We start from the raw sequence: 23,034 nt of genomic DNA, 5'->3' as shown, positions 1-23,034 counted from the left end.
TGTGGGATCTTCCCGGACCGGGGCACGAACCTGTGTCCCCTGCATCGGCAGGCGGACTCTCAACCACTGCGCCACCAGGGAAGCCCTGGCCTGCCATTTTTAAAGCATGTGCCATGCTTCACAGGAGAGGCTAGGGAGGCTTGAAGAGTTTGTGGATGATTTGCTGCAACTCGACTACTTTCAGAAAATTCCAAGCATGTGACCTTCCAGGGCTGGAGAAGGTAGTCTTAATTTACACAGAAGGACCCAGCATTCTCTGTATCTCTGTGTCCAAGTTTCTTCCTTTTTCAGTAATAGTTGATGGTGGGAATGGGTTTTGTAAACAGTGTAATCTAGCAGCATGGAGTTTTTAAGTCATAGACTTGGTTCAAATACCAACTCTGCTGCTTACTTACTAGCTGTGTGACACTGGGAAATTTACTTAACTTCTCTGTTTCTATTTCCTTACCACTAAAATGGGGACACTAATATCTTTCTCATGGGGTTTTGGGGAGTATTAAACGAAGTAAGGTTAAATTAAAACATTTACAGTGCCTGACACACTCATGCAGTCAAGTCAGTGTTAGTCTCCTTCCCCTGCCACCTTATTAAATTCTGTTTGTATTGATTTGTGCCTCTTTTTAGGGGATTTCCTTGATCAGGGACTGGAATGACTGTCTTGGATGTTACTTATCTTGGGCGTGTTACATTATGTGATCCCACAGGCCTGTACCTGAACTTCCTGGGAAGTCAACCTTCTTTGGCAGCTCAGACGAATTCATTGAGAAGCGACGACAAGGTCTGCAGCACTTTCTCGAAAAGTGAGTGGACTTGGCGGGCTAGCACTTGCCTCCTGGGGAGGGGCTGGGGGGTGAGGTGTGTGTGCCGGGCAGGATGGCCCCTGTGAACATACAGGCACATTTGTGTCAGATGCCTTTCTTGCACCCTTGTGCCTTCAGTGCTCACTCAAGCCACAAGGCCTTCAGAGGATGGGGCTGGGGAGAGCCACTGCTCGGGGTGATGCTCTGTGTTGCCCTACCTGTGTTTGCCCCAGGGTCCTGCAGAGTGTGGTCCTCCTGTCAGACAGCCAGTTACACCTCTTCCTGCAAAGCCAGCTCTCGGTGCCTGAGATAGAAGCCTGTGTCCAGGGCCGAAGCCCCATGTCCGTTTCCGATGCCATTCTTCGCTATGCTATGTCAAACTGTGGCTGGGCCCAGGAAGAAAGGCGGGGCTCCTCTCACCTGGCTAAAGGAGACCAGCCTAAGAGGTAACTGAAGTGCTCTATTTTGAGACACCAGTGGCTAGGATTATTGTAACCTGGGCCAGTGAGGTGTCCATTGGTAGAGAAAGCAGTAAGGTCACAGCGTCAGTGGCCTTTCAGAAGGGCCTTGGCCTCCTTGTGCATGGTTCTTTCATTCCATGCACAAAGGTCTTGTTTCTTTACTAACTCATCCCTGGGGAGCGTGCTCTCCTATTGGAACCTGAGGAGAAAGAAGAGAAGGCTTTCTTATTTGTTTTGTTCTTTATCCTCTCCCCCAACCCCCGTTTTCTTTTACTTTTATTTTTAATAAAGTGCATTGTTATTTTTTTAATTAATTAATTTTTAAAATAGCATTAGAGCTCTCTCTTTTTTTAATTTATTAAATTTATTTATTTTTGGCTGCGTTGGGTCTTCATTGCTGTGCGCAGGCTTTCTCTAGTTGCAGCGAGCGGGGGCTACTCTTTGTTGCGGTGTGCTGGCTTCTCATTGCGGTGGCTTCTCTTGTTGCAGAGCACGGGCTCTAGGTGCGTGGGCTTCAGTAGTTGTGGCACGCGGGCTCAGTAGTTGTGGCTCGCCGGCTCTAGAGCGCAGGCTCAGTAGTTGTGGTGCACGGGCTTAGTTGCTCCATGGCATGTGGGATCTTCCCGGACCAGGGCTCGAACCCATGTCCCCTGCATTGGCAGGAGGATTCTTAACCACTGGACCAGCAGGGAAGTCCCCCCCATTTTCTTTAAATAACAACCTTATTGAGATATATTTACATACATAAAGTTCACCCTTTTAGTGTACAATTCAGTAGTTTTAGTTTATTCATGAAGTTGTTCAGCCATCTATCACCACAGTCAATTCTAGAATGTTTTCATCACCCCCAAAGAAACCTTGTGCCCATTAGCTGTGACTCCCCATTTTCCCCAACCCCCAGCCCTTGGCAATCAATGTCTACTTTACTTGTCTATGGATTTGCATATTCTGGACATTTCACAGAAACGGAGTCAGTCATACGGTATGTGGTCTTTTGTGACTGACGTCTTTCATTTAGTACATTTTCACGGTGTGTCTGTGTTGTAGTGTGTATCAGCACTTAATTCCTTTCTACGGCCGAATAATATTTATTTGTATGGAGAGACCTCCTGCTGTTGTCCATTCATTTTTGTTTACCTGTTCATGCCCTTCGTTTCCCTTTCCCTCTCTTTTCCAGTTGCTGCTTTCTCCCAAGATCGGGCAGGAGGAGCTCTCTCTCACCGCCTCCCGGGGAAGAAAAGGACAGTTTCGAGGTGTGGGCTCCTGTTGTTGACTCTGAGGCTCCTTCCTTGGAGAGCCCCCCTCTCCCACCTCCCTCCTTTCCGTCATGCTGTGGTTTTGCAAGACCTGATGAGGGAATCTCTGCTCCTCAGCCTGTGAGGAGGGCCATGGGAGGGGACCGTGCAGTGCGTTTGGATCCTGGTCAGTTGGAAACAGTTTTGGAAAAGTGAGCTCTGCTTGGAGCTCTGGGTTCTCCTCTGAGGCGGATGAAGGAGATGTGGGCCGGGAGACTTGCTCAGGTGGGGCTGGGCCCAGGCCGGTGGTGGGGAGGCTGGGCTGCTTCATGTCTTACCGTGGCCTCTGCTCGCGTTGGTTGCGTGGAGGTCGGTGACAACTCGTCAGGCTTCTTCCATAGAAATAGACACTGTGCGGATGTTTATAAGTTAAGCACAAGGCGCAGGGGTTGTTGGTTCTGAACCAAACCCCATATTTACTCTTCTGGGAGCTGAATTTCTTTAGATGTTTGTTAACAGGCCTAGGAGCACTGTCTCAGGTGACTGGTTTTGGGGACCTGTAGGTGGCAGATTTTAAGCTGCCATATTGAATAATGTTCAACAGAAATGCTTGTGTCATTGTATTCCCACAGGCTCTATTTTTGCTGCAGCCCCTGGAGCACTTAGTTTCTGGGAGGCTGGCCTCTTGCCTACCCCCTTGCATGGACAGGGAGGTGAATATTCTCCCACCTCCTTGCTTTTCCTCCACTAATACCACTGAATGGAACGGTGCTGTGACTCCTGTCACTGGGGTTTCCTGCGCATCCCAGGACCTCGGCCTGGCTTTATGGGGCCAAGACCCATGAAATAGCTCATGGCCATCCACGAAAGAGAAGGGTTTGGTCACAGCCATAGGAAAGGGACCAGTTCAGGGGCTTTGTTTTGGAAAGGATGCCCTGGGCTGTCACCGTCTCTCTGGTTATAAAGCGGAGACGCGTCTGTCTTCTCTGCAGGGTAAGCATGGGCTCCTTTCTTTTTTGAATCCTTTTCTTCTCCCTTAGTAACAGCTCCCTGCCCCCAGGCTTCAGCCACCACGTGTCCCTCTGCTGTGTTGCCGTATGTTCAATCCAGTGGGGTGCAGGGGCTTTGTTTCTGCCTGGAGAGAGGGCTCTGGGGATGGAGATGAGGAACAACACGCCTTCCTTCAGACAATGAGGCATTCTGCCCTCCTGCTGCCGTAATTCTCTCCTCTGAGAGCCAGAGCTGGTAGGAGATGAGTGCCGCTGGCATTCTGCCCTGCCCTGCCCTTGGGTTTGTGTGTGTGGTTCTTCCCCTTCTTGCCCGCTTCTCCCTCCTCTGGCCATCGCATCCTGTCTCTGGGCTCTTTTACTACCAGCCTATGCTATGGGACTGTCATGGCATTTAGTTCAGAGTTGAGGGGTTTTGGCTTGAAATAAAATTCAAGTATTTAAGACTGTTGTTGCAGTTGGTGTCTAACAAGCTGTAGCAGTGGAGGAGGGAGTGAGGGCTGGCAGTACTTTCATAAATCATGAATTTATCAGCGTGGAAATAATGGTTCAGAACCGTGCACGGCAGCTCTCCTGTACTGTGTGTGCAGCTCAAGTTCACCACTGGAGGAAGAATTGCCTTCCAAAGAGTCAGGATTCAGCTCCTCTCACAGTTATGGGCACGAACCTTATTAGGTATAATTTACCTGATGCTGCTTCCGTCCTCGCAGCCTGTCTGAGGTGCCAGGTGCTGAAAGAGAAATAAAGTTTGTCAACAGGCAGATGCGGAGCCCTCGCTGGGACTCATTTCTCTTTCCTGCCCGCCTCCCCTGGGTCTCTCCTTTATATGATGCAGCAGAGCAAGGCGAGGATAGAAAACCTACAGAGGCAAATCCAAAATGTCAAAAGAAGTTCATTTAAAAGGGGAAAAAACTCCATACACAAACCTCACAAAAACCCGACAGATGCTAAGCTAATGGTATCCGCTCTGCCGATTGGTGGGGATGACTCATGAATATTAATGAGTCAATGCTCCAAATGGTGCAGCTGTGAACCCAGCTGTGCTTGAAGCTCTCTGATTTCAAAACTTCCAGACAGGAGCCGGAGGTGGTCTGTGTCAATTCCCTACTCAGCCAAAAAACAGCAAGCTGGGTTGGCCTTCTTCTGTTCACTCCTTTTCTTCCTGGAGTTGGTGCTCAGCAGCTAATTCTGCCAGCAGGGTAGGCTGCTGGGACAGCAGGAGCTGCTCAAAGACACAGATGCAATTTTTCTGACTCTTGGCTTTTTTTTTTTTTTTTTTTTTTGCTGTACGCTGGCCTCTCACTGTTGCGGCCTCTCCCATTGCGGAGCACAGGCTCTGGACGCGCAGGCTCAGCGGCCATGGCTCACGGGCCCAGCCGCTCCGCGGCATGTGGGATCTTCCCGGACCGGGGCACGAACCCGTGTCCCCTGCATCGGCAGGCGGACTCTCAACTACTGCGCCACCAGGGAAGCCCTCTTGGCTTTTTTAATGATCCATTATCAGCAGTGCATACAACAGCACCTCAGTTAATCTAAGGCCAGGCACCATCCCTGCACTGTCTTGTGCAGATTTGAGTGTAGACCATGGAAGGAGATGTCCTGAGAGGGGAAGAGTTTTTCTATGGGCCTGGAATTACCAGAAAAACAGCAAAGATGGATTTTCCTCTTCATCTAGGCAGTGCCATCTGCCTGTCTCCCATTTTGCTCTGTCCCTGTGTGTACTAAGGGCTGCCACCGATGACCTCTGTAGGGAAGATAGGGAACTACTAGGGGGAGCGGCCTACTGAGTTGTTTTGTAGAATGGAAGTATTTTTGGTTTGAAGTAGGTTCTGTGCCTGACTTATAGTTACCTAATTTTTTTTTGTTGTTGTTTTGGCTGTGCCATGCGTCATGTGGGATCTTAGTTTTCTGACCAGGGATTGAACCTGTGCCCCTTGCAGTGGAAGCACAGAGTCCTAACCACTGGACTGCCAGGGAATTCCCTAGTCACCTTTCTTCCGACAGCTAGTTTCGTGGTCCAAGTCTAGTCATCTGTTACCCAGGATAAGTGATCCCAATCTCATGGGTTTCCTTTTGTTTGGTGGAAGTGTGTGTGTGTGTAGGAGGAGATGGGTTTTCTTGTGTGAACATAATAAGTTTCATATGCATCTTTTTTGAAAAAAATAAATTTATTTATTTTTGGCTGCGTTGGGTCTTCATTGCTGTGTGCAGGCTCCTCATTGTGGTGGTATACTAGCTCTGTGTGTGTCCCTTCCCCTGGTGGCCTTGTTGGTGTGGGAAACCAGGCCCACCAGCAGCCTGACCCGAAGCCCTGTAGCAGAAGGCCCAGGATAGTGAGAACCTGTGTTGGTTTGTTGGAGGCAATTTAACCTGCCTGCTATAAGCTATGAGACTTAGATATATTCTACCAATTAGGGCACATCTGTTAGCAGTGCTGAAAGGCCGGCACTGTCTCTTTAAGAGCCATCCCACTCCTCTCCTTGAGCGATGAGGGCTGGGGGCACAAGGGAGTCAGATGCTGATTAAACAGTCCTACTGCCGAGCTCTGTTAGAAAATTACTGTAATTATGATCTAGTCCCAGCAGAGGGATGAGTTCCAATCCTGCTAATAACCCTTCCAGGTGCCTCAGATTCCGGGCCCATGGGAGGCAGCATGGTTAGGCTCTGGCTGGCAGCAGGGCCAGCAAAGGCCCTCCTGTCTGGCCTCTGCAGGCAAAGACAACAAAGGCGCTGGACCCCTCATCCTTTCTTGGCAGTGGGTTTTGGTTGTCTTTTGTTGTATTTTTTTGATTCTTTTTTTTTTTTTGCTGTACGCGGGCCTGTCACTTGTGGCCTCTCCCGTTGCGGAGCACAGGCTCCGGACGTGCTCCTATTTTTTTGATTCTTGACAGAGCTCCTGGGAGTCATTTTGTATGAGAGAACTTTCCCCTAAACTAACACGAAGGACCAGGAAAATCACAGCCACGAGATGACTGTCCTGACTCCCAACTTCTGCCCCAGTCCCGCACAAAGCGCAGGGAGCCAGTGCGGGCCCTTGCACCGCAGCTGCTTCTACACTGTTTCTATGAATCTGGGTTTCTTGCTCCGAAGTAGTACACAGTGTTAAACTCAGTCCTGATCAAGACTTTCAGGGCTCCCCTTTTAGATGTCTGCTACAGAAACAGGAAAAAGGATAGTTACCACAGGGACTCACTGTGATGCCGCTCTCTAAATCGGCAAGCACTGGTTTATTCATTTGAAAACATCATTCTTGTAGTGCAAATCTGCAGCAATGCAGGCGAGCAAATCTCAGATTCCTGTGGAGCGTGGGGGCTGGCTTCCTGGTTCTTAAACCCTGAGGAATTCATGACATTTATACTCTCTGTCTTCTCAACTTCATAAGCCTCTCTCTGTCACTGTAATCCAGTAGCTAAAGCCCAGACTTCTAGAAGGCAGGGCAGTTTCTCTGTACTTGGCCCTACGCACACCCAAATGCCCTGAGACAATGGTTCTTCACCAGGGGTGGTTTTGTTCCCAGGGCACATTCGACAATGTCTAGAGACATTTTGGGTTGTCAGAATGGGTGGGGGGTTTGAGGGGAGTAGTACTGGCTTCTAGTGGGTAGAGGCCAGATGCTGCTGTACATCCTACAGTGCCCCAAGAACATACAACTGCCTGGCCCCAGAGGTCAATAGTGCCAGGTTGAGAAGCCCTGTACTAATAGAATGAGGCAACAAGCTCTAAATCCCCCCTCCGCCCCCAAACCTCCAATGCATTGCTTTGGTCGCAGATCTCCAGATGGCAGGTGCTTTCCTGGAGGTGGAATATATTAATGACGGGCTTAGCAGGGTGCCCACCGTGGGAGGCATCCAGTAAATGTAGGTGGTGTGCATGTGCCACCTTGGTGATTCAGGGCAGAGCAATGCCAGTGCCTGACTGTAGTTAAAAAGGAGGTTTTGTATCCTGTTTTCTTCTGTTCCATGATCGCATGTGGGGCATAAAAGGTGCCCAGCTGCTCACCATCAGGCTAAGGGTGTCTACAGTGGACCCAGATGCCTTCTTTGAGGACCAGCAGTAGAAGCCTCTTGGAGCTGACTCCCATGGCAGGAGGCAGGGAAGTGGCATACTCTTGCCCAGTGCCACAGAAACGCTTCCCTCAGTGGCACTCTGCCAGGTGGCGGGTGGTGATGGGCCCCATGAGGGAACTGAAGACACACAGCTGATGATGACCAGCCAGCGCCCGAACAGCTTGATGCCAGAGACACCAGGTCCCTTGGAACAGCCTGGGCATCAGGAAAAGAAAGCCTAGTTGGCAGGGTTTTCCTAGGAGCCAGGCCTGCAGGGGAGAGGACTTCATTAGAAGGGATGTTGCCAAGCATCGGCCAGGAGAACCAGGCTGTTTCTATCTACTGCCCACTCTCCTGGTGACTAGGCAGCCCATTTTGCCTTATTTTTAGGGTGACCACTCATCCTGGTTTACATCTACGGTCATGGCATCCTTATTAATAATGCCCCCTTTCATTCTCAAAAGTGTCTCCATTTGGAAAATAAACTACATAGTTGCCTATTAATTGTATTTTAGTTTCCTCTAATACTATAGTTTTTTGGGGGGCGGGGGCATCATATTTAGAAAAGATTGGTGCAAAATAGGCTGCATCTTAAAATATATCATTAATTGAATCTCAAGAGTTGCAAAAGGGTGGTCATCAATTCATACTAACTGAAAAGACAAAGAAAAACAGAAGAAAAACATTTTTTCTGAACAGTTTTTGATAGGAAAATAGGGAGAATAATTCAGATCCCTTGAAGAAGAAAAATCTCTTTAGTTTTACGTTTCAGGCTCCCTACCCAATCTGTGTAAATTCTAATGGGAGATGAAATAGCTGGGCAGGAGGGAGGGGGAAGCAAGGGACTGTGGTAATCCACAAACTAGAAAATTAGTTTGAGTCACTGGGCTGTGTAGCAGGGATAATCCTCTATGTAGACAGCTGCTTTTTCTAAAGTCAGCTCCACAGATTTTGCTGGTGCTCTGGGAATTAGCAAATCAGTGCCACTCAAGATTTATCATTCCAGAGTCGCTTCTGGTGGAGAGACCTGCAGGGAGAGCTTCCTTTTGGCCAAAGGTTAAAGCACCTCTGTCCCTGACATTCAAGAGTTTTGTTCTCAAGATGAGAAGGAACGAAAGAAAAAAACGAAGAAGGAGGAACATACAAACATACGTTGGATTCTTTTTTTCCTTTCTTGCTTCTCTTTTTTTTTTTTTTTTTGCGGTACGCGGGCCTCTCACTGTTGTGGCCTCTCCCGTTGCGGAGCGCAGGCTCAGCGGCCATGGCTCACGGTCCCAGGCGCTCTGCGGCATGTGGGATCTTCCCGGACCGGGGCACAAACCCGTGTCCCCTGCATCGGCAGGCGGCCTCTCAACCACTACGCCACCAGGGAATCCCCTCTTGCTTTTCTTCAACTCCCTCTTTCTCAGACTGATTTATAAAGGCAGGACTGCCCCCCCTCCCCAGCCCCCCCCAACACAGACACATGCTTCATGACACCACTGCTTTATTGTGATGTAAGTGATTGGTGTGAAATGTGGATTTTGGAAATGTGTCACTGGAGGTGTCTCACTGCAACAGAACTCAAGTGATTCAATAAGCAGAGCGGCAGCCTGAGATTTTCAAGAGTCCCTCATTTCATTTCCTCTTCAACAGCAGATTTTGTGTGATTTTTGTTCAAGTCACCACCTTTCAGATCCTCAGTTTTGCCACTTGCAAAGACTAACTGATTACAAATAAGGTGGTGCAACTGAGCAAGCTAAGGTGCTAAAACAGTTAAGGATAACTTGAAATCTAGGCTATCGCTTACATATTATGTTTAGATAAAGTATCTAACAGGAGGGAGGACATTTAGTTGGCCCCTCTTTAAATAGAATCAAAATGTCTGGGTTTAGGGAATGAGACTTAATAGGAATTCTCTTCTCTTTCCCATTTTTATTCACCAGAGGGAAAAGATGTCGTTGGTTTTGAATTAAACACAGATTTCTAAGAGATATAACAGACCATTGTGTGGGAAAATTGAATACTGAGGTAATTGTAAAACAATGTCTATGCTATTTTGCTATATGGATGACAGAGGAAACACACTGGGAAAATGTATTTTTAATGAAATGTAGCTGAAAGATTGCTTTCAGAGCATTTAGTATTCTCAGATTATCAGCTTGGATGAGGCAGGCCAAACTGTACCCACCTCAGGTCAGGTTATCCAGTGGAAGTCAGTAAGTTCTGTGTAAATTACTATATATCTGTGAAGGGCAGATATGCATTTGCTTCTTAAACATAGGATTTTAGCTTTCTTATTTTCTCTCCTTTACATAATATCAAGGGAGGAAAAGGGCCTCCCACCTCTTACCCTCTCCAGTTTCATGTGCTAGAGTAATTAGTGGCTTTTAAGCAGCCATCCTACATATAATGTGGTTAGTTAAGTGGTCTAATGCCCGTTATCCAGTTAGTCACAGGCAGTAAGGTGGGGATTTGGTTAGTGGAGTCAAACAGAGAAGCAGTAATCTGATTAGCCAGTTGCTTTCTGAGGCTGTTGGCTGAGATGGTGGCTGTGGAATTGAGCAGGTCTGCTGGGTGAGGTTTAGCTTCAGGCAGACTGTAGGAATCCACTACTTCCCAGAAGTCTCCTTTAGAACTTTCCCCTAACAGAGAATGCCCTTTGTCTGTAGATAGTCTCGAACTTGCACTATCTTTTCCAGCATGTTATAAGGTCAGAAATAGCCAGATGGCTATGGACCAGATTCCCAATTAGTCCATTTGTTTATATCTTTTAGGGCCAATCTACTTTTTCCTCTAAGTTTTACAGCTAGAACGTGAGTGTGGTGCAGTAGACTGAGGTGCCAAAAGACCTTTGCAGTTTGGCAAGTTGCTGGTTTCCTCAGGTCTGGAGGTATAGAAAGGACTATTGCACTAAGGGGGTTTTGTTTTAAATACCGGAAGCCAATGGCCATGCCACTGAGAGAGTGTTGAACTGTGCAGAGTGGAGAAAGTACCTGACCTTGCTCCTTTTTCATTCCCCTTCTGACCCGGCCCCAGATACCCCCTCTTCCTCCTCTGGTTTCCCCTTTTCTGGTGTCTTAGTCATGGAGCGGTGGCACAGTGGTATTCTCTCCTGTTAGCCACCCAGCCTTCCAGAGTTGGGTCCCTGAGGGTTCTCTAGGGAGGGGGCAGTTGGGCACAGAGGGGTTTCTGTTTGCTCCTTCCATTAACCACTTTAACAATGCCCATTGTCTTTACCTGTAGGCTGGGATTGGTGCAAAGGTTCCTAAAGCGGAAGGCAATTGGTTCCCTTTGGTTCATCTGCTCATCTGCTGCCACCTAGTGGTTGCTTCTCCTTTGGCACCCTGTGTAAAGTGGAGGGGACGTTATGGACAGTTCTGTAGTGCCTTTTATCTCTTTTTTTCCCCTTCCAGACTTAAATTGTCCCCCTTTTGTTACTTCTTTATCCATCACATATAACAAAGCTTTCTTTTGTTTTACTCCTGGGTCAGAAAAATCTGGAAATGAATAGCTGGCATAGGATCTTTGGAGAAACTTGGAATCCACTGACAACATCCCTGTTTGCTCCCAGTTTCTCTCTTTGGTGACATGAAATGGTGTCTTACTGCAGGGCTGTGATATTGTTGTTAAGAGGCGAGGAAGGCTACTGCCAAGCTAGAACAGCTCTGAATAGAATAGGCAGCTTCGAAGATAAAATTTCTATGGCTGCTCAGTTGCCCATCTCTCAAAATTTCTTGTGTAGAAAGTCAGGCAATAATATAACTAAACCTTACTGAGCAGTAACTTACTACGTGCCAGGTGGTGTTCCAGGTACCTTACACGTTAACTCCTTTAATCTCCTAATGACCTGGTGAGATGGAGTATACCCCTTCTAAGGTGAGGAAATTGTGGCGTAAAAGGTCAAGTAACTTGCTCTTAGAGAACATATGTAGTATACAGGGAACCGGGACTTATTTCCAGGTTGTCTGGTCCTAAAGTTTATGTTTTTTTTTTCTGGGCTGCGCCTCGCAGCTTGGGGAATCTTAGTTCCGGTGACCAGGGATTAAACCCGCGCCAGCAGTGAAAGCCTGAGTCTTAACCACTGGACCACCAGCGAATTCTCTCAAAGTTTATGTTCTTTTTTTCTTTTTTAAAGATTTTTTTTTTTTGGTGGACCATTTTCAAAGTCTGTATTGACTTTGTTACAATATTGCTTCTGTTTTATGTTCTTTGGTTTTTTGGCTGCAAGGCATGTGGGATCTCAGCTCCTTGACCAGGGATGGAACCCACACTCTCTGCATTGGAAGGCGAAGTCTCAACCACTGGACCACCGCCAGGGAAGTCCCAAAGTTTATGTTCTTAACCATTATGTTTTGCTGCCTCTTGAAGGCACAGATAACCCGAGTGCTAGGCACAGGCAACAGGAAAAGGAAACAGGGTCGTATAGACACAAGCCCTCCCCACAGCACTCCCTCAGCCTGCAGGACACAGTGGGGTTGTTAACTGAGGCCCAAAAGGGAACTCTCCCATGTGCTGACTCCAAAGACTCGCTTCTAGCCCTGTCTCATTTCAGACAGAGTGAACACAAAAGAAAAAAATAACAAGTAGGCAGTGAAAGGAAGTCTGAGAAGCCGACCAGAAACGGGGCAAGCCTGGGTTCCAGAGATGGTCCTGCCCTGAAAGACAATTGCAAGCCCTCTTCTGTGTTTGGGCTTTTGTTTTCTTTCAGGCTCTCCCTTCCCACTTGGTGGTTTTTGTTTGTTTGTTTGTTTTTGTTTGCTTTTGGCTGCGAGGCATGTGGGATCTTAGTTTCCTGACCAAGGGATTGAACCCACGTCCCTTGCATTGGGAGCGTGGAGTCTTAACCGATGGACCGCCAGGGAAATCCTCCCTTCCCACTTTGTTTGGAGGCGATAAGAATGCCCAGAGCCAGCATTTTGATACCAGTACAAAAAGAAACACAACACCATCACACAGGGCAAGGAACCAAATCTGAGGTTTATTCGTGCTTTTCAAACCAGCCAAAGCAACCAGCAACTTCTTCCTCCAAAGGTTTCTCTCTCTCTCACCTTCTCTGTGACAAGCCTGTGGAAAAGGCAGAAGTGGGTATGTGGAGATGTTTAGAGATGGGCTCAGCTATGACGAGGCAGGTTTAGTAACAGGTCTGCTGAAGATGCCTCTTCTCACTTGTCTCATTGGTGGTTTACAGTTACTACACGGTGGGTGTCAGAGACCTGGGTCTCTTCTGTACAGGGAAGAAAGAGCCCATGATGTTGTTGGGCTGGATGGTACAGGGAGTGGGAGCGCTTGATCATCAGTTTCTTCATGAAGGTGGGGTAGAGAGAAGGGTATGTGTCCTAAAGGAGGAAAACTACACAAATTTGCTTTTATGATTCAAAATATAGAAGATATAAAAGGGCATAGAGTAAAAAGTGTCTCCCTCCTACCCTGTGTCACAGTCACGCAATTTCTCTGTCATTGGAGGCAACCAGTGTTATCCTCTTCTTTCTCCTTCCAGCGGTAACTCATACATATATAAGCAATTGGAGACTCCCTCTTTACACAAATGGAGCAAATTAGACCTACCCTTCACTGCTTTTTTTTTTTAAATTATTATTTTTATTTTGCGGTATGCGGACCTCTCACTGTTGTGGCTTCTCCCGTTTCGGAGCACAGGCTCCGGACGCGCAGGCTCAGCGGCCATGGCTCACGGGCCTAGCCGCTCTGCCGCATGTGGGATCTTCCCGGACCGGGGCACGAACCCGTGTCCCCTGCATTGGCAGGCGGACTCTCAACCACTGCGCCACCAGATATCTCCTAATGTGGCATAGTATTCAATTCCCTGAATTACTACAGTTACTTGGCGAGGTCTCTATTGAACATTTAGGTCATTTCCAATAGTTTGCTATTGCAAACAACCTCGTGTGTATATCATTTTGCACGTGTGCAAGTGTAGCTGTAGGATAAACTCCTAGATGTGGAATTGTTGGGTCAAAGAGAATGAGGAGATAAACAAGTTTGTCATGAAATAAATGACAGAGTGAAGTAGGGTGAATTTATTTAGATTTGACAGAAAAATTCCAAGCCTTCTGCATTCATGGCCTGGAAATGGAGTCCTCATTCAGAAAATCATAAAGTCAAACCTTGAGCGAGAGGCCCGAGCTGGTGCTTCATGATTGTACAGGGGCATCAGAGAGTAAGATCTCTCCTTGTGTATTTTCCTAAATGAACCACTCAACTGCTGCTGCACACTAGAGTGGGCCCTGGTCTGAAAGATTCCAAGGCCAGTTTGTATCACTGTCACACATAACATCCTTCACCCCATCAATAAAGGCTGCTTCCATTTCAGGCCAGAAGATGGAGCTAGTGATATCATGCTAGCCTTGGTGTCCTCCATCACCATCCTAATTCTAATCCTATTGTTACCCCACCCAAAGCACTCACTCTACTGTTTTAAAGTATGATGTGGTTCTTGCTGATAAAATGCAATCCATATTCTTTGTTACCTAAAAGTTAATTTGATTATGTTCCATAGGAATCCTCATACTGGATTCCTAATCTTTGCCAATCATATTGCAATACACGGGCATTTGGGGGAAATGGTACTCTGGATTTGAGAGCTGTGCGTAAAGAAACAGATCCATCCTTGTGGCACAAATTCCTAATTCTCCAATATTCATTCTCCCTTTTAAATTTATTAGTTCCACCACCGCCCCCCCGCCCCCGTCCCGGCCCGACCCTGCCCCACTCCACTTTTAAGCTGGACACAGATTCTACCTAGAAGAAAGCTTTCTTTGCAGCTTGCTGTCTCTGTATGTCCAAGTTCTGGCCAATGGGATGTAAGCAGAAGTGGTGTGTGCAACATCTGTGAAATGTCCTTAAAAGGAGAGGGTGTGCCCTTATCCTGTCATTTTATCTTTCCTGCTGGGTAGGATACAGACATGATAGCTTGAACTGGAGCATCCATCTTGGGCCATGAGGTAACCTGGGGAATGTTGACCACACACAGTGGGGCAAAAAGAGAAGGTACCTGGGACCTAGATACCTTGGATTACTTACCTCCAGATTTTTACAGAAGAGGAAAATAAATTTCTGTGTTAATTAATAACAATTAATCACTGTTATTTTGAGTTTTCTGTCACATGTAGTTGAACCTAATCCTGACTGACACAGTCGCCCGATTTAGGAAAAACAACTACAGCCTTATCTTCTTTCAATGGTGAATTACCAGCATCACTTTTGGAAATGAAGAAAAGCTACTTCACTGGCAACTCTCATCCTTCACAAAGAAACAAAGGCATGGCCAACAAATTCATTGTCAATAGTTCTGATACCTGGGCTTCATCTTTCTTCCACTTCAAAGGCGGTGGTGAGATACTCCTTTGGAACAATCCCAATGAGGCTGTTCAGTTCTCCAACCCACCAGCCATACATGTTATATTCCTGAAAAATGACAAGAGGATGGTTTCCGTTGGAATTTAGTCATGCTTCTGTTAATCTTTGTTAATCTGTTAAATGATCACACGGGAGATTCTGTTGGGTGGTTTCTTTGTAGACACTGTCAGTACAACTCATTAACACCCCTGATGGGATTACTAAATTTAAAAGTTATCTAGAAGGAAGAAAAACTGCTTTTCTTTTGCCATCTTTCTGTCTACATTGTAAATTTAGCATATTTGGTGCCACTGCTGAACCTAAAGAGCATGTCTTTTACCAAGTGGAACGGCTCCTTTGGGGAAAGTTGGGCACACCCTAAAATGCCAGAGCACTGAAGTATTCAGGGAGTCAGGTCATAGTGCAAATCAATAATATTTACCAAGCACCTTCTATGTGCAAAGTGTTGTTTGAGTTCCCATGAGATGGATGATGAATCAGAACACTGCTTGCTCCCTGGGAGTTTACAGCATAGAGTAATGGGCTTCGGAGTCAGACAGACTGGGATCTTGTCCCCACTTGGTCATTTAGTAACCATGTGACCGGACGGTCTCCTGGCTTTAACTTCCTCTTCTGTAAGAGTAGGCATAATATCACCCCTCTGTTGTGGGGAATATAAGTGACGCCGCAGACATGAAAACAATTCAAAGTACCTGATACATAGTAGGTACTCTAAACATTAGATTCCTCCCCTGGAAGAGGTCAGAGGTTGACAGGTCCATCAATAATGACAGGCAGGACATAAGAGCCACAGGGAGGGGCAAACAAGAAAGGGAATGAGAGGGTTTAAAAGAAGGGTTTGAGAGTGGAGCTCACAGGGTTGAGAACGGAGCTCCTTGAGTACAGAAGAGCTTCTCAAAAGCACAGCAGATGTTGAACATTATAGGACTATTCCTGAAAGCACTAGAACATGTTTTCCTTCTTTTGAAGGAAGTGAAATTTAGGAATACGTGGAAAATATACGTATTCCAGTTCAACTGGATTCGGGTACCATGGAGCCAACTGTCTGCCTTTTGCCCACCTGGCTGCTGAGTTCTAGGAAAAAAAGAAAACCAGGTTGCTGACACACTAAAATTCTGGGTCAACTGGTTATCTTTTTGTTAGTGTACCTCCCCTCCTCTAACTCTGCCTCTCCCCTTCCTCTCAGCAGCTGACCTCTTTTCCACCTTCAAAGAGAAAAGAGAAGCCATCAGATCTGTCAACCTTCAGCCACCCAAACAGGAACTTACCTAGTGTGCACTTGTAACCCTTCTGCTTTTGTTCTTAGAGACCAGGTTCTAAGAAGTCTGACCTCTGCCTCTAATGTAAATGGCTCCTTATGTCAGCACTGAAGTGTGTTCAAGTTTCTTTCGTCTTTGAAAATAATTATTTAGTCCCTAATGCATGTCTGCTTCCCATTTCGACTAGTCTACGCTGCCAATTCACAAATTTATTGAAAGAATTTATTTCACTTACTGCCCCAACTTCTTGCTTTCTATCCACTCTTCGAGCCACTCTAAGCAGGCTTCAACCTCCGTCATTCCACTTACGCTTCCTATAACCTCCTTATTGCTCAAATTCTATGAGCACTTTTCAATCCTTAATTTACTTGATCTCTCAGTATTGCTGGCACTATGGACCTTTCTTGAGGCATTTTCTTCTCTTAATTTCTATAATTATACTCTCCTGGTTTCCATCCTACCTCCCTCTCTGGTTGCTTCTTTTCTTTCTCCTCATCTTCCTCTATCCCTCCTTTTAATGTGGTGTTCCAGGGTTTCTATCCTGGCCTTCTTCTGACCTGATGCACTTTTCTTGAGCAATCTTATACACCTCTGTGGTTTAGCCACCATGCCTGTATAAATGACTCACAACCATAGCTCCAGCCCAGATCTCTAAGGGTTGGATCCCAATACCGAAGTGCAAGTCCATCAAGCTTCTCAAACTCACTGTGTCCTAAATTTAACCATCATCTTGCCTCTGTATCCATTCCCATTCACAGAGTATCTTGACCACCTGTGTTCTGTGTCTCAGTGAGTGATACCGCTATGCACTCAGTTACTCAAGCCAGAAACCCAAGAGTCATTCCCAATTTCACCCTCCTCTTCCAATCAGTCCTTGAGTTCTGTCAATTCTCTATCCAAAATGTTACTGGAATCCATCCAGTTCTCTCCATTCCCGTTGGCAATAGCCTAGAGTCATGTCACTGTCACCTCTCCTGAGGACTACAGAAACAACCTCCAAATTGGTTTCTGTGTCTCCATTCTTGTTCTCCTCCAATCTGCTTTTCATTGTGCAGCCAGAATCTTTCTAAAAGGCACATTGATAATATCACGGCTCTGCTTGAAACCTTAGTGAGATCCTACTGCCTACTGTCAACTTCTTAAAAAGGTGGACAAAGCCCTGCATGATCTAGTTCCATTCACTGCCCAGCATTGTCATTTATTCCCTAAATCTAGTCGACCCTTAGTAAAACAGAACTTGTCTTTGCTACTCCCATGGGCCTCAGGGTCTCTCACCATGGAGCCTTTCCTCTGCCTGTTTAGCCTCTACTTCCCTCCTCCCTTCCATAGGGCTGACTCCTAAGCAGCCTTCAGATTTCAATTCCTGAGTCTCTGTGGCCTCTCCAGAAGCCTCTCCTCGCCACTCTCTAAGTGAGGGCCCCAGCTCTGTGGTCCACGGCGCCTGTGCCCTGTGCCTCCCTGGAAATGAATCATCACGCTGCCTTGTATCTGACGGCCTTTGTCTCACTGCCAGTCACTGGGTGGAAAGTTCTGTGGGAGCTGGGACCTTGTTGGTTTTGTTTGCTCTTGTATTCCCAGCAGTCAGCATGGTGCTTGGCACAGAATGGGGCCCCAAAAAACTTTGTTAAATGAGGTTACGAAGAAATGAAGGGAACAGTGGGGATTTATACTCTCAGTTGAGCAGATTTAGTTACAACAAACTCCAAGATATTTCCTGGTGATTGAAATGGTTGTGGCAGGAAGAGAGCAATTGCCTTTGGAGACAGTTTCTCCAAATGGCTCCCTAAATACCATGAAGAGCATCTCAGATGCCATAAGAAGTGAGACTACTGAGCTTATCCTAAAAGGAACAGGGAATTACCTTTTAAAAATCTGTCATAAATAAATGAATGTGTCCACTCCCCTCCCCCTACAGCACCTTCTCATTCCCACAGCACCTTCTCATTGCCCCCCTCCCCCAGGAGGGAGGCCAGCTTCCCCCTACAGTCTGCACTGCTGTATGGGAGATTACCCAGAATTCCTCAGCCTATGCCTGTCAGGACATTTTATTTTATTGTTTTATTATTATTATTTTTTGGCCGTGCCACAAGGCTTGCAGGATCTTAGTTCCCTGACCTGGGATAGAACCCAGGGCTGGCAGTGGAAGTGCCAAGTCCTAACCACTGGACTGCTAGGGAATTCCCACGGCAGGACATTTTAAAGCTCCTCTCGGTACGAGTTATGTTACTGTCCATTTCCCAACACCGAAGTTAGGGCAGTTTCTGCCTTAAGTTTTCTTGTAGGGCTGCCTTGCATTAGTACGTCGCTGCAGTGGCCATGTCGACAGGGCCTTGCTGTGTGGGGGAAACGCACACTCTATCTTAAAAACTCTAGGTTCAGCTCTTCTGCTATCTCACTGGCAGAGGGTGGGCACCATGTTGTCTGACAGTCTTTTGATAAAAGTCAGCTTGCTTACACATGTGTGAGGTGTGGTCTTCTACTGCCACATGCTGTCATCTTCGTCACCTGAGGGGCTCAGCTACGGCATTCTCTCCCTAGGGACCGTTCAAGACTTCCGACTCTGACGCCCACTTGGCAGCATCCCCCTTCAGCCGTAAGGCCAGGAGTAGGAACAGAGCCTTGGGAAGGTGCTCTCTGCCAACTTGAAGAGGGTGCAAACGGGAAGCAGATGAGGCACAGCAGGACACCTGCAAAGGCCGGCTCCCAGTCAGTGCGCTCTTGCTCGAGGGGAGCACTGACCCTGCCGACCGCAGATGTGGCATTCTCACCACAGAGGTGGGAACTGGGGTGTGTGCAATCAACTCTCTGCCCTTCAAAACAAAAGAGCAAACAGAAGTGTAAGGAGGATGGCACAGTCTCAGAGACCATATGCATCCTGCTGTGGTAGCCTAGGAGCTTGATCAAAGCACCTACAGGTCTTGGGATCTCACTGTCTTCCAGATTTCATCCCTTGGCTGGATACCCGAAAAAGGCTACAGGGCTGAGATGTTTAAAGCGTGAATGGAATATTTCTAGCCTTTTCTTCTCCTATCACCACCCCACCATGCATTGCTCCAGCCCAGTCTGAACACCACGAGGTATGTTAAAATAATTTCTACTTTGATGAATTGCTGGGGAGTCCACAATTGCTCATAATCAAAGGGAGAAAAATGCAAATGAGATCCGGCGGAGAACTATCACCAGCAAACGTTTATTTCACTGCGCAGCGCCAAAAAGAATTAAAACAACATTAAACTCACAGCAATCATGCTTAAGCCCTCGTTTCCAAGTGCCAAATTGCACCACTCTGGATCATACAGATGTTCGTTAATTATGCTAATTTTTATTAAACTGTTAAAATGGAGAGAGTACTGGCTCAGCCAGGCAGACCCCAGCTCTGAATGAACTCTGCTCTTGTCTAGAGGTGCTAATTTACTGCATTTTTATTAAGTTGCTGATTCTTGGATTTTAGTTTTGGGATGGCAGAGAGAACTGAATTCCTGGTATCAACATTTTCAATAAAGTTTGACTTCTTTTTGCCCAGATGTTTGGAAGGACTGACTGGAAAAATGCCCGAGACAGTCCCAGGAGACCTGAAATCCTCAATGCAGAAGTGTTTCTACCTTCAAGGTGGGGATGCACACCTACAAGTGACAACGTTAGGGTATCAGAATTATACAGGCTCCCCACTCCGTAACTCTCTATTCTATACACTGTGTGTGGTAGAGCTAAGATGTTGATTATACAAACTGGTTAAGTGAAGATGATTTGGATAAGAATATAAAAAGCTATTTAAAAAAACCCCAAACCCTTTACATCAGTGCTTGCTTCTTGCCACAAAATCTTTCAAGAAGACTTACACTCAAAAATAGTATAATGTGTGGCTTCTTCTCGTCATAAATATTTCTAGGCTTGATCAAACATCTGTTTTCCTCAACATCAACCCTGCCCCACCTCCTTGAACCCCTCAGATGAAGGAGTGTTAAAAACGAAGGTTGGCTATTTGGACTCCGTTATCTGGTTGGAGAAGCTGTTGGCCTGGATGAGCAGAGTATTGAGGGAATCTGAAATAGGCACGGCGCTCACCATCAGCAACAGTCAAAAGTGTTTATGGGGGCTTGCACACTGCCCTAAAAGGATTTGTGCGGCTAATCTCCATCAACAAGGAAAAGAAACCCCTACCAAACCTGCCATAAAAAGAACAGCAAATTCCATAAACAAAAAGCAGTATGGCCACCAACCACGGGCTCGCCGCACAGCTCGACTCTGCCTCCAGTGGTTTCCTATTGCTGTTTATGGCTTCAAGACTATCATGGCCCTTCTCAGTGCTCCTCCTGTCACAGGGCCCTGAGTCCCTGTGTGGCTGCAAATACCCTGTCAGTAGGTGTCAGGGGATATCAGGGGGAAAACCAGCAGGCGCCTATCATAAGCCTTAAAAGAGATTAAATACCCTTACTCCATGATTGCTACATATTAATTTCTCTCCTCCCTGCTGGTTCCTATTTGTTTAAGCTCTTCCATGGCTCCCCTGGAGTAGCACAGACATGACCTGGAATGACCATCCAGTCTTGGGCTGAGAATTCAATTTCTAGGCTCAGTGAATCCTAGGCTTTTCCAACAAAAGGAAATCACCATCCTCTAGGGCACAGATTCTTAAACTGGAGTCTCTGACCCATGGCCTCTCTGTGGATGCACGTGAAGGGATCTTTGAACTCCTTAAAACTGGTGTAAAATTTGTGTGCATGTGTACATGGGTTTTATCCCAGGGGTGAGGCCCAGACCTCTCATCAGATTCTCAAAGGGTTTATGAACCCTCTACAGTTGACCAACCAGCACTTTAGGGGGGAAGTACAATGATCTTTATGGCCTGTATCTGCTCTTTGGCCCAGTGTAGCCATCTCACCCCTACCCCCACTTTTAAAAAACAGTGGAAGGAAATCAAGAATCCTGCCATTCTGGGTTTCCAAGGCTTCAGCCTTCCAGCTGCCAAGTCTATTCCTTCTTCAAAGGCTGACCAAGCTTGCTTATCCCTTCTAAGGCCATCTCTTTTTTTTTTTTTTTTTTTTGTGGTACGCGGGCCTCTCACTATAGTGGCCTCTCCCGTGGTGGAGCACAGGCTCCGGACACGCAGGCTCAGCGGCCATGGCTCATGGGCCCAGCCGCTCCGCGGCATGTGGGATCTTCCCGGACCGGGGCACGAACCTGTGTCCCCTGCATTGGCAGGCGGACTCTTAACCACTGCACCACCAGGGAAGCCCTAAGGCCATCTCTTTAACTGTGACTTAAAAGTTGTGGTGTCTTCTTATAGCTTCCATTCAACTCCACATGATGGCTTTTGGAGCAAACTGCTTGACACTGCTGGTTCCCCTGAGAATGTTCCTAATGGAAATGTTCTCTTTTCACATTGAATTGGGCTTCGATAAGCCTCTGTGGAACAAGATTCACAGAAAATGTCTCATACTTTTATTCTTTTAACCATCAAAGTTCACTATTTCAGTGCTTGTAAACAAGAGACTACCTCTTCAAGGGAACAATCAATCAGCCCCTAACATGAAAGATCAATAAATGCTTCACATATGTATGGGAAAGGCCAATCAATCACAGAATTATTGGTTTATGATTGCTTATTTCTCTTATTAGTGCCGGTACATCATACATTATCATTAGTAAAGATGGGAAATTTGAATTCCTAAGCAGAGTAGATTGTAATATTCCAAGCTGAGCCAAAAACATCATATTTTTACTCTGGGTTGGCCTACAATTTCTCTACTGAAATCCAGCTTTGGAAATTTAATGCTTTCTGAGGCTATCGAAAGTGATTAAATAAATTGAGGGCTCTAACTCAGCACCCTTCCAATTGCTGAGAAAAACAATTGTTCACCACAGACAAACAGGTGCCCATTTTTCAGGACAAATGGTTTTAGGAAGAGATTTTACCAAAGGAGAAAGCAAGTGGTCAGTTGGGTCGACAGTGGATTAATTCTGTTGGAACCTGTGAAAGGATCAGAGCCCAATGCTTGGCTGAAACCTTAGGTAGCTTGGCGGCCTCTCCAGGCTGTTTCACACCGTGTTTTAGGTTCTTGGCAATCCTTTTCTCTTTTTTCCATTATTCAGAGTTTTGGTCTATAAATCATAATAAAGATATATCACTAAATTTGCCTCAATTGAACTAGTTTTATTTATTGCCATGTTTCAGGGAACCTGCTAACCTAGACATTGGTGAGACTGGAGCCGGGGCCAGGGATGGGGGGCTTTGAGTCTAAGAAAGGGGACATTGAAAGGCTGGTGGCCCGCGACAGCAGCTGGGGTGGGGGGAACATGGCAACAACTCCACAAAGCTCACCCCCGGCAAAGAGCTGAGTGTTCTGAGAAGAGGAATGTGTCAGCTAGATGGAGGGTCTGAGAGCCCTGAGTGCAAGGGACTATTCAGCCTCAAGTCTGAACTGATGTCCTGAACTGGGTGTGAGTGGATAATGACCAAGTCAAGGCTAGGGAGGGGTGCAGGACCCGCGCACACACTGGACATTGTTGGTGATGGAAGTGTGGGCAAAATACATAGTGTGCATGACAGAAAAATCATAAGCTGTAAAGGTAAGAGGGAAGGCGGAACAGGGCTGTACGGAAAAGAGAAATGAGAAACACACAACTTGAACTTTGACTAAAAAGGAGAGGAAGGATAAAGGGAAGGTAAACACTTTGCAGACAGGAGAAAGCAAGGTGCTAAGTGCAGAATTCAGGAACAATAGAGACAGCACCATTTCGGAGCTGATAGAATGGTGATACCATGTGAGACTGGCGTATTAATATGTATTCCATAAACTGTGCAGCTCGCAGCTCTGCACCACTCTATTTTGCTCTGACCGCAGTACCAGCCTCAGGCACCACAACACA

At 46.6% G+C, this 23,034-nt stretch overlaps 2 protein-coding genes across 10 annotated transcripts in view; one reads left to right on the top strand and one right to left on the bottom strand.

The window, feature by feature from the left end:
* Positions 1-23,034, top strand: part of SNX11 (sorting nexin 11) — a 43,554-nt gene that overhangs the window by 5,253 nt on the left and 15,267 nt on the right. For 5 of the 9 annotated variants that reach the window (XM_060134269.1, XM_060134270.1, XM_060134268.1 and 2 more), the window contains 4 exons: positions 705-800; positions 1,034-1,246; positions 2,439-2,683; positions 3,537-3,947. In XM_060134269.1, the coding sequence (XP_059990252.1) occupies positions 705-800; positions 1,034-1,246; positions 2,439-2,683; positions 3,537-3,661 (679 nt within the window). In that variant the 3' untranslated portion in view covers positions 3,662-3,947. Of the gene's footprint in view, positions 1-704; positions 801-1,033; positions 1,247-2,438; positions 3,948-19,104; positions 19,242-19,687; positions 19,941-23,034 lie in introns of those variants that run through there. The other 4 variants (XR_009537562.1, XR_009537563.1, XM_060134274.1 and 1 more) reach the window with 4 other exon arrangements.
* Positions 12,491-23,034, bottom strand: part of SKAP1 (src kinase associated phosphoprotein 1) — a 276,095-nt gene continuing 265,551 nt past the window's right edge. The window contains exons 12-13 of the mRNA XM_060134266.1: positions 14,845-14,953; positions 12,491-12,595 (exon numbers count right to left, since the gene is read on the bottom strand). Of these exons, the coding sequence (XP_059990249.1) occupies positions 14,852-14,953 (102 nt within the window). The 3' untranslated portion in view covers positions 12,491-12,595; positions 14,845-14,851. The remainder of the gene's footprint in view (positions 12,596-14,844; positions 14,954-23,034) is intronic.

The sequence above is a fragment of the Lagenorhynchus albirostris genome, chromosome 20 (assembly GCF_949774975.1).
Source record: "Lagenorhynchus albirostris chromosome 20, mLagAlb1.1, whole genome shotgun sequence".
Taxonomy (NCBI): domain Eukaryota; kingdom Metazoa; phylum Chordata; class Mammalia; order Artiodactyla; family Delphinidae; genus Lagenorhynchus; species Lagenorhynchus albirostris.
The sequence above is the reverse complement of the archived record's forward strand: the minus strand, read 5'-3'. Positions and strand labels throughout refer to the sequence as shown.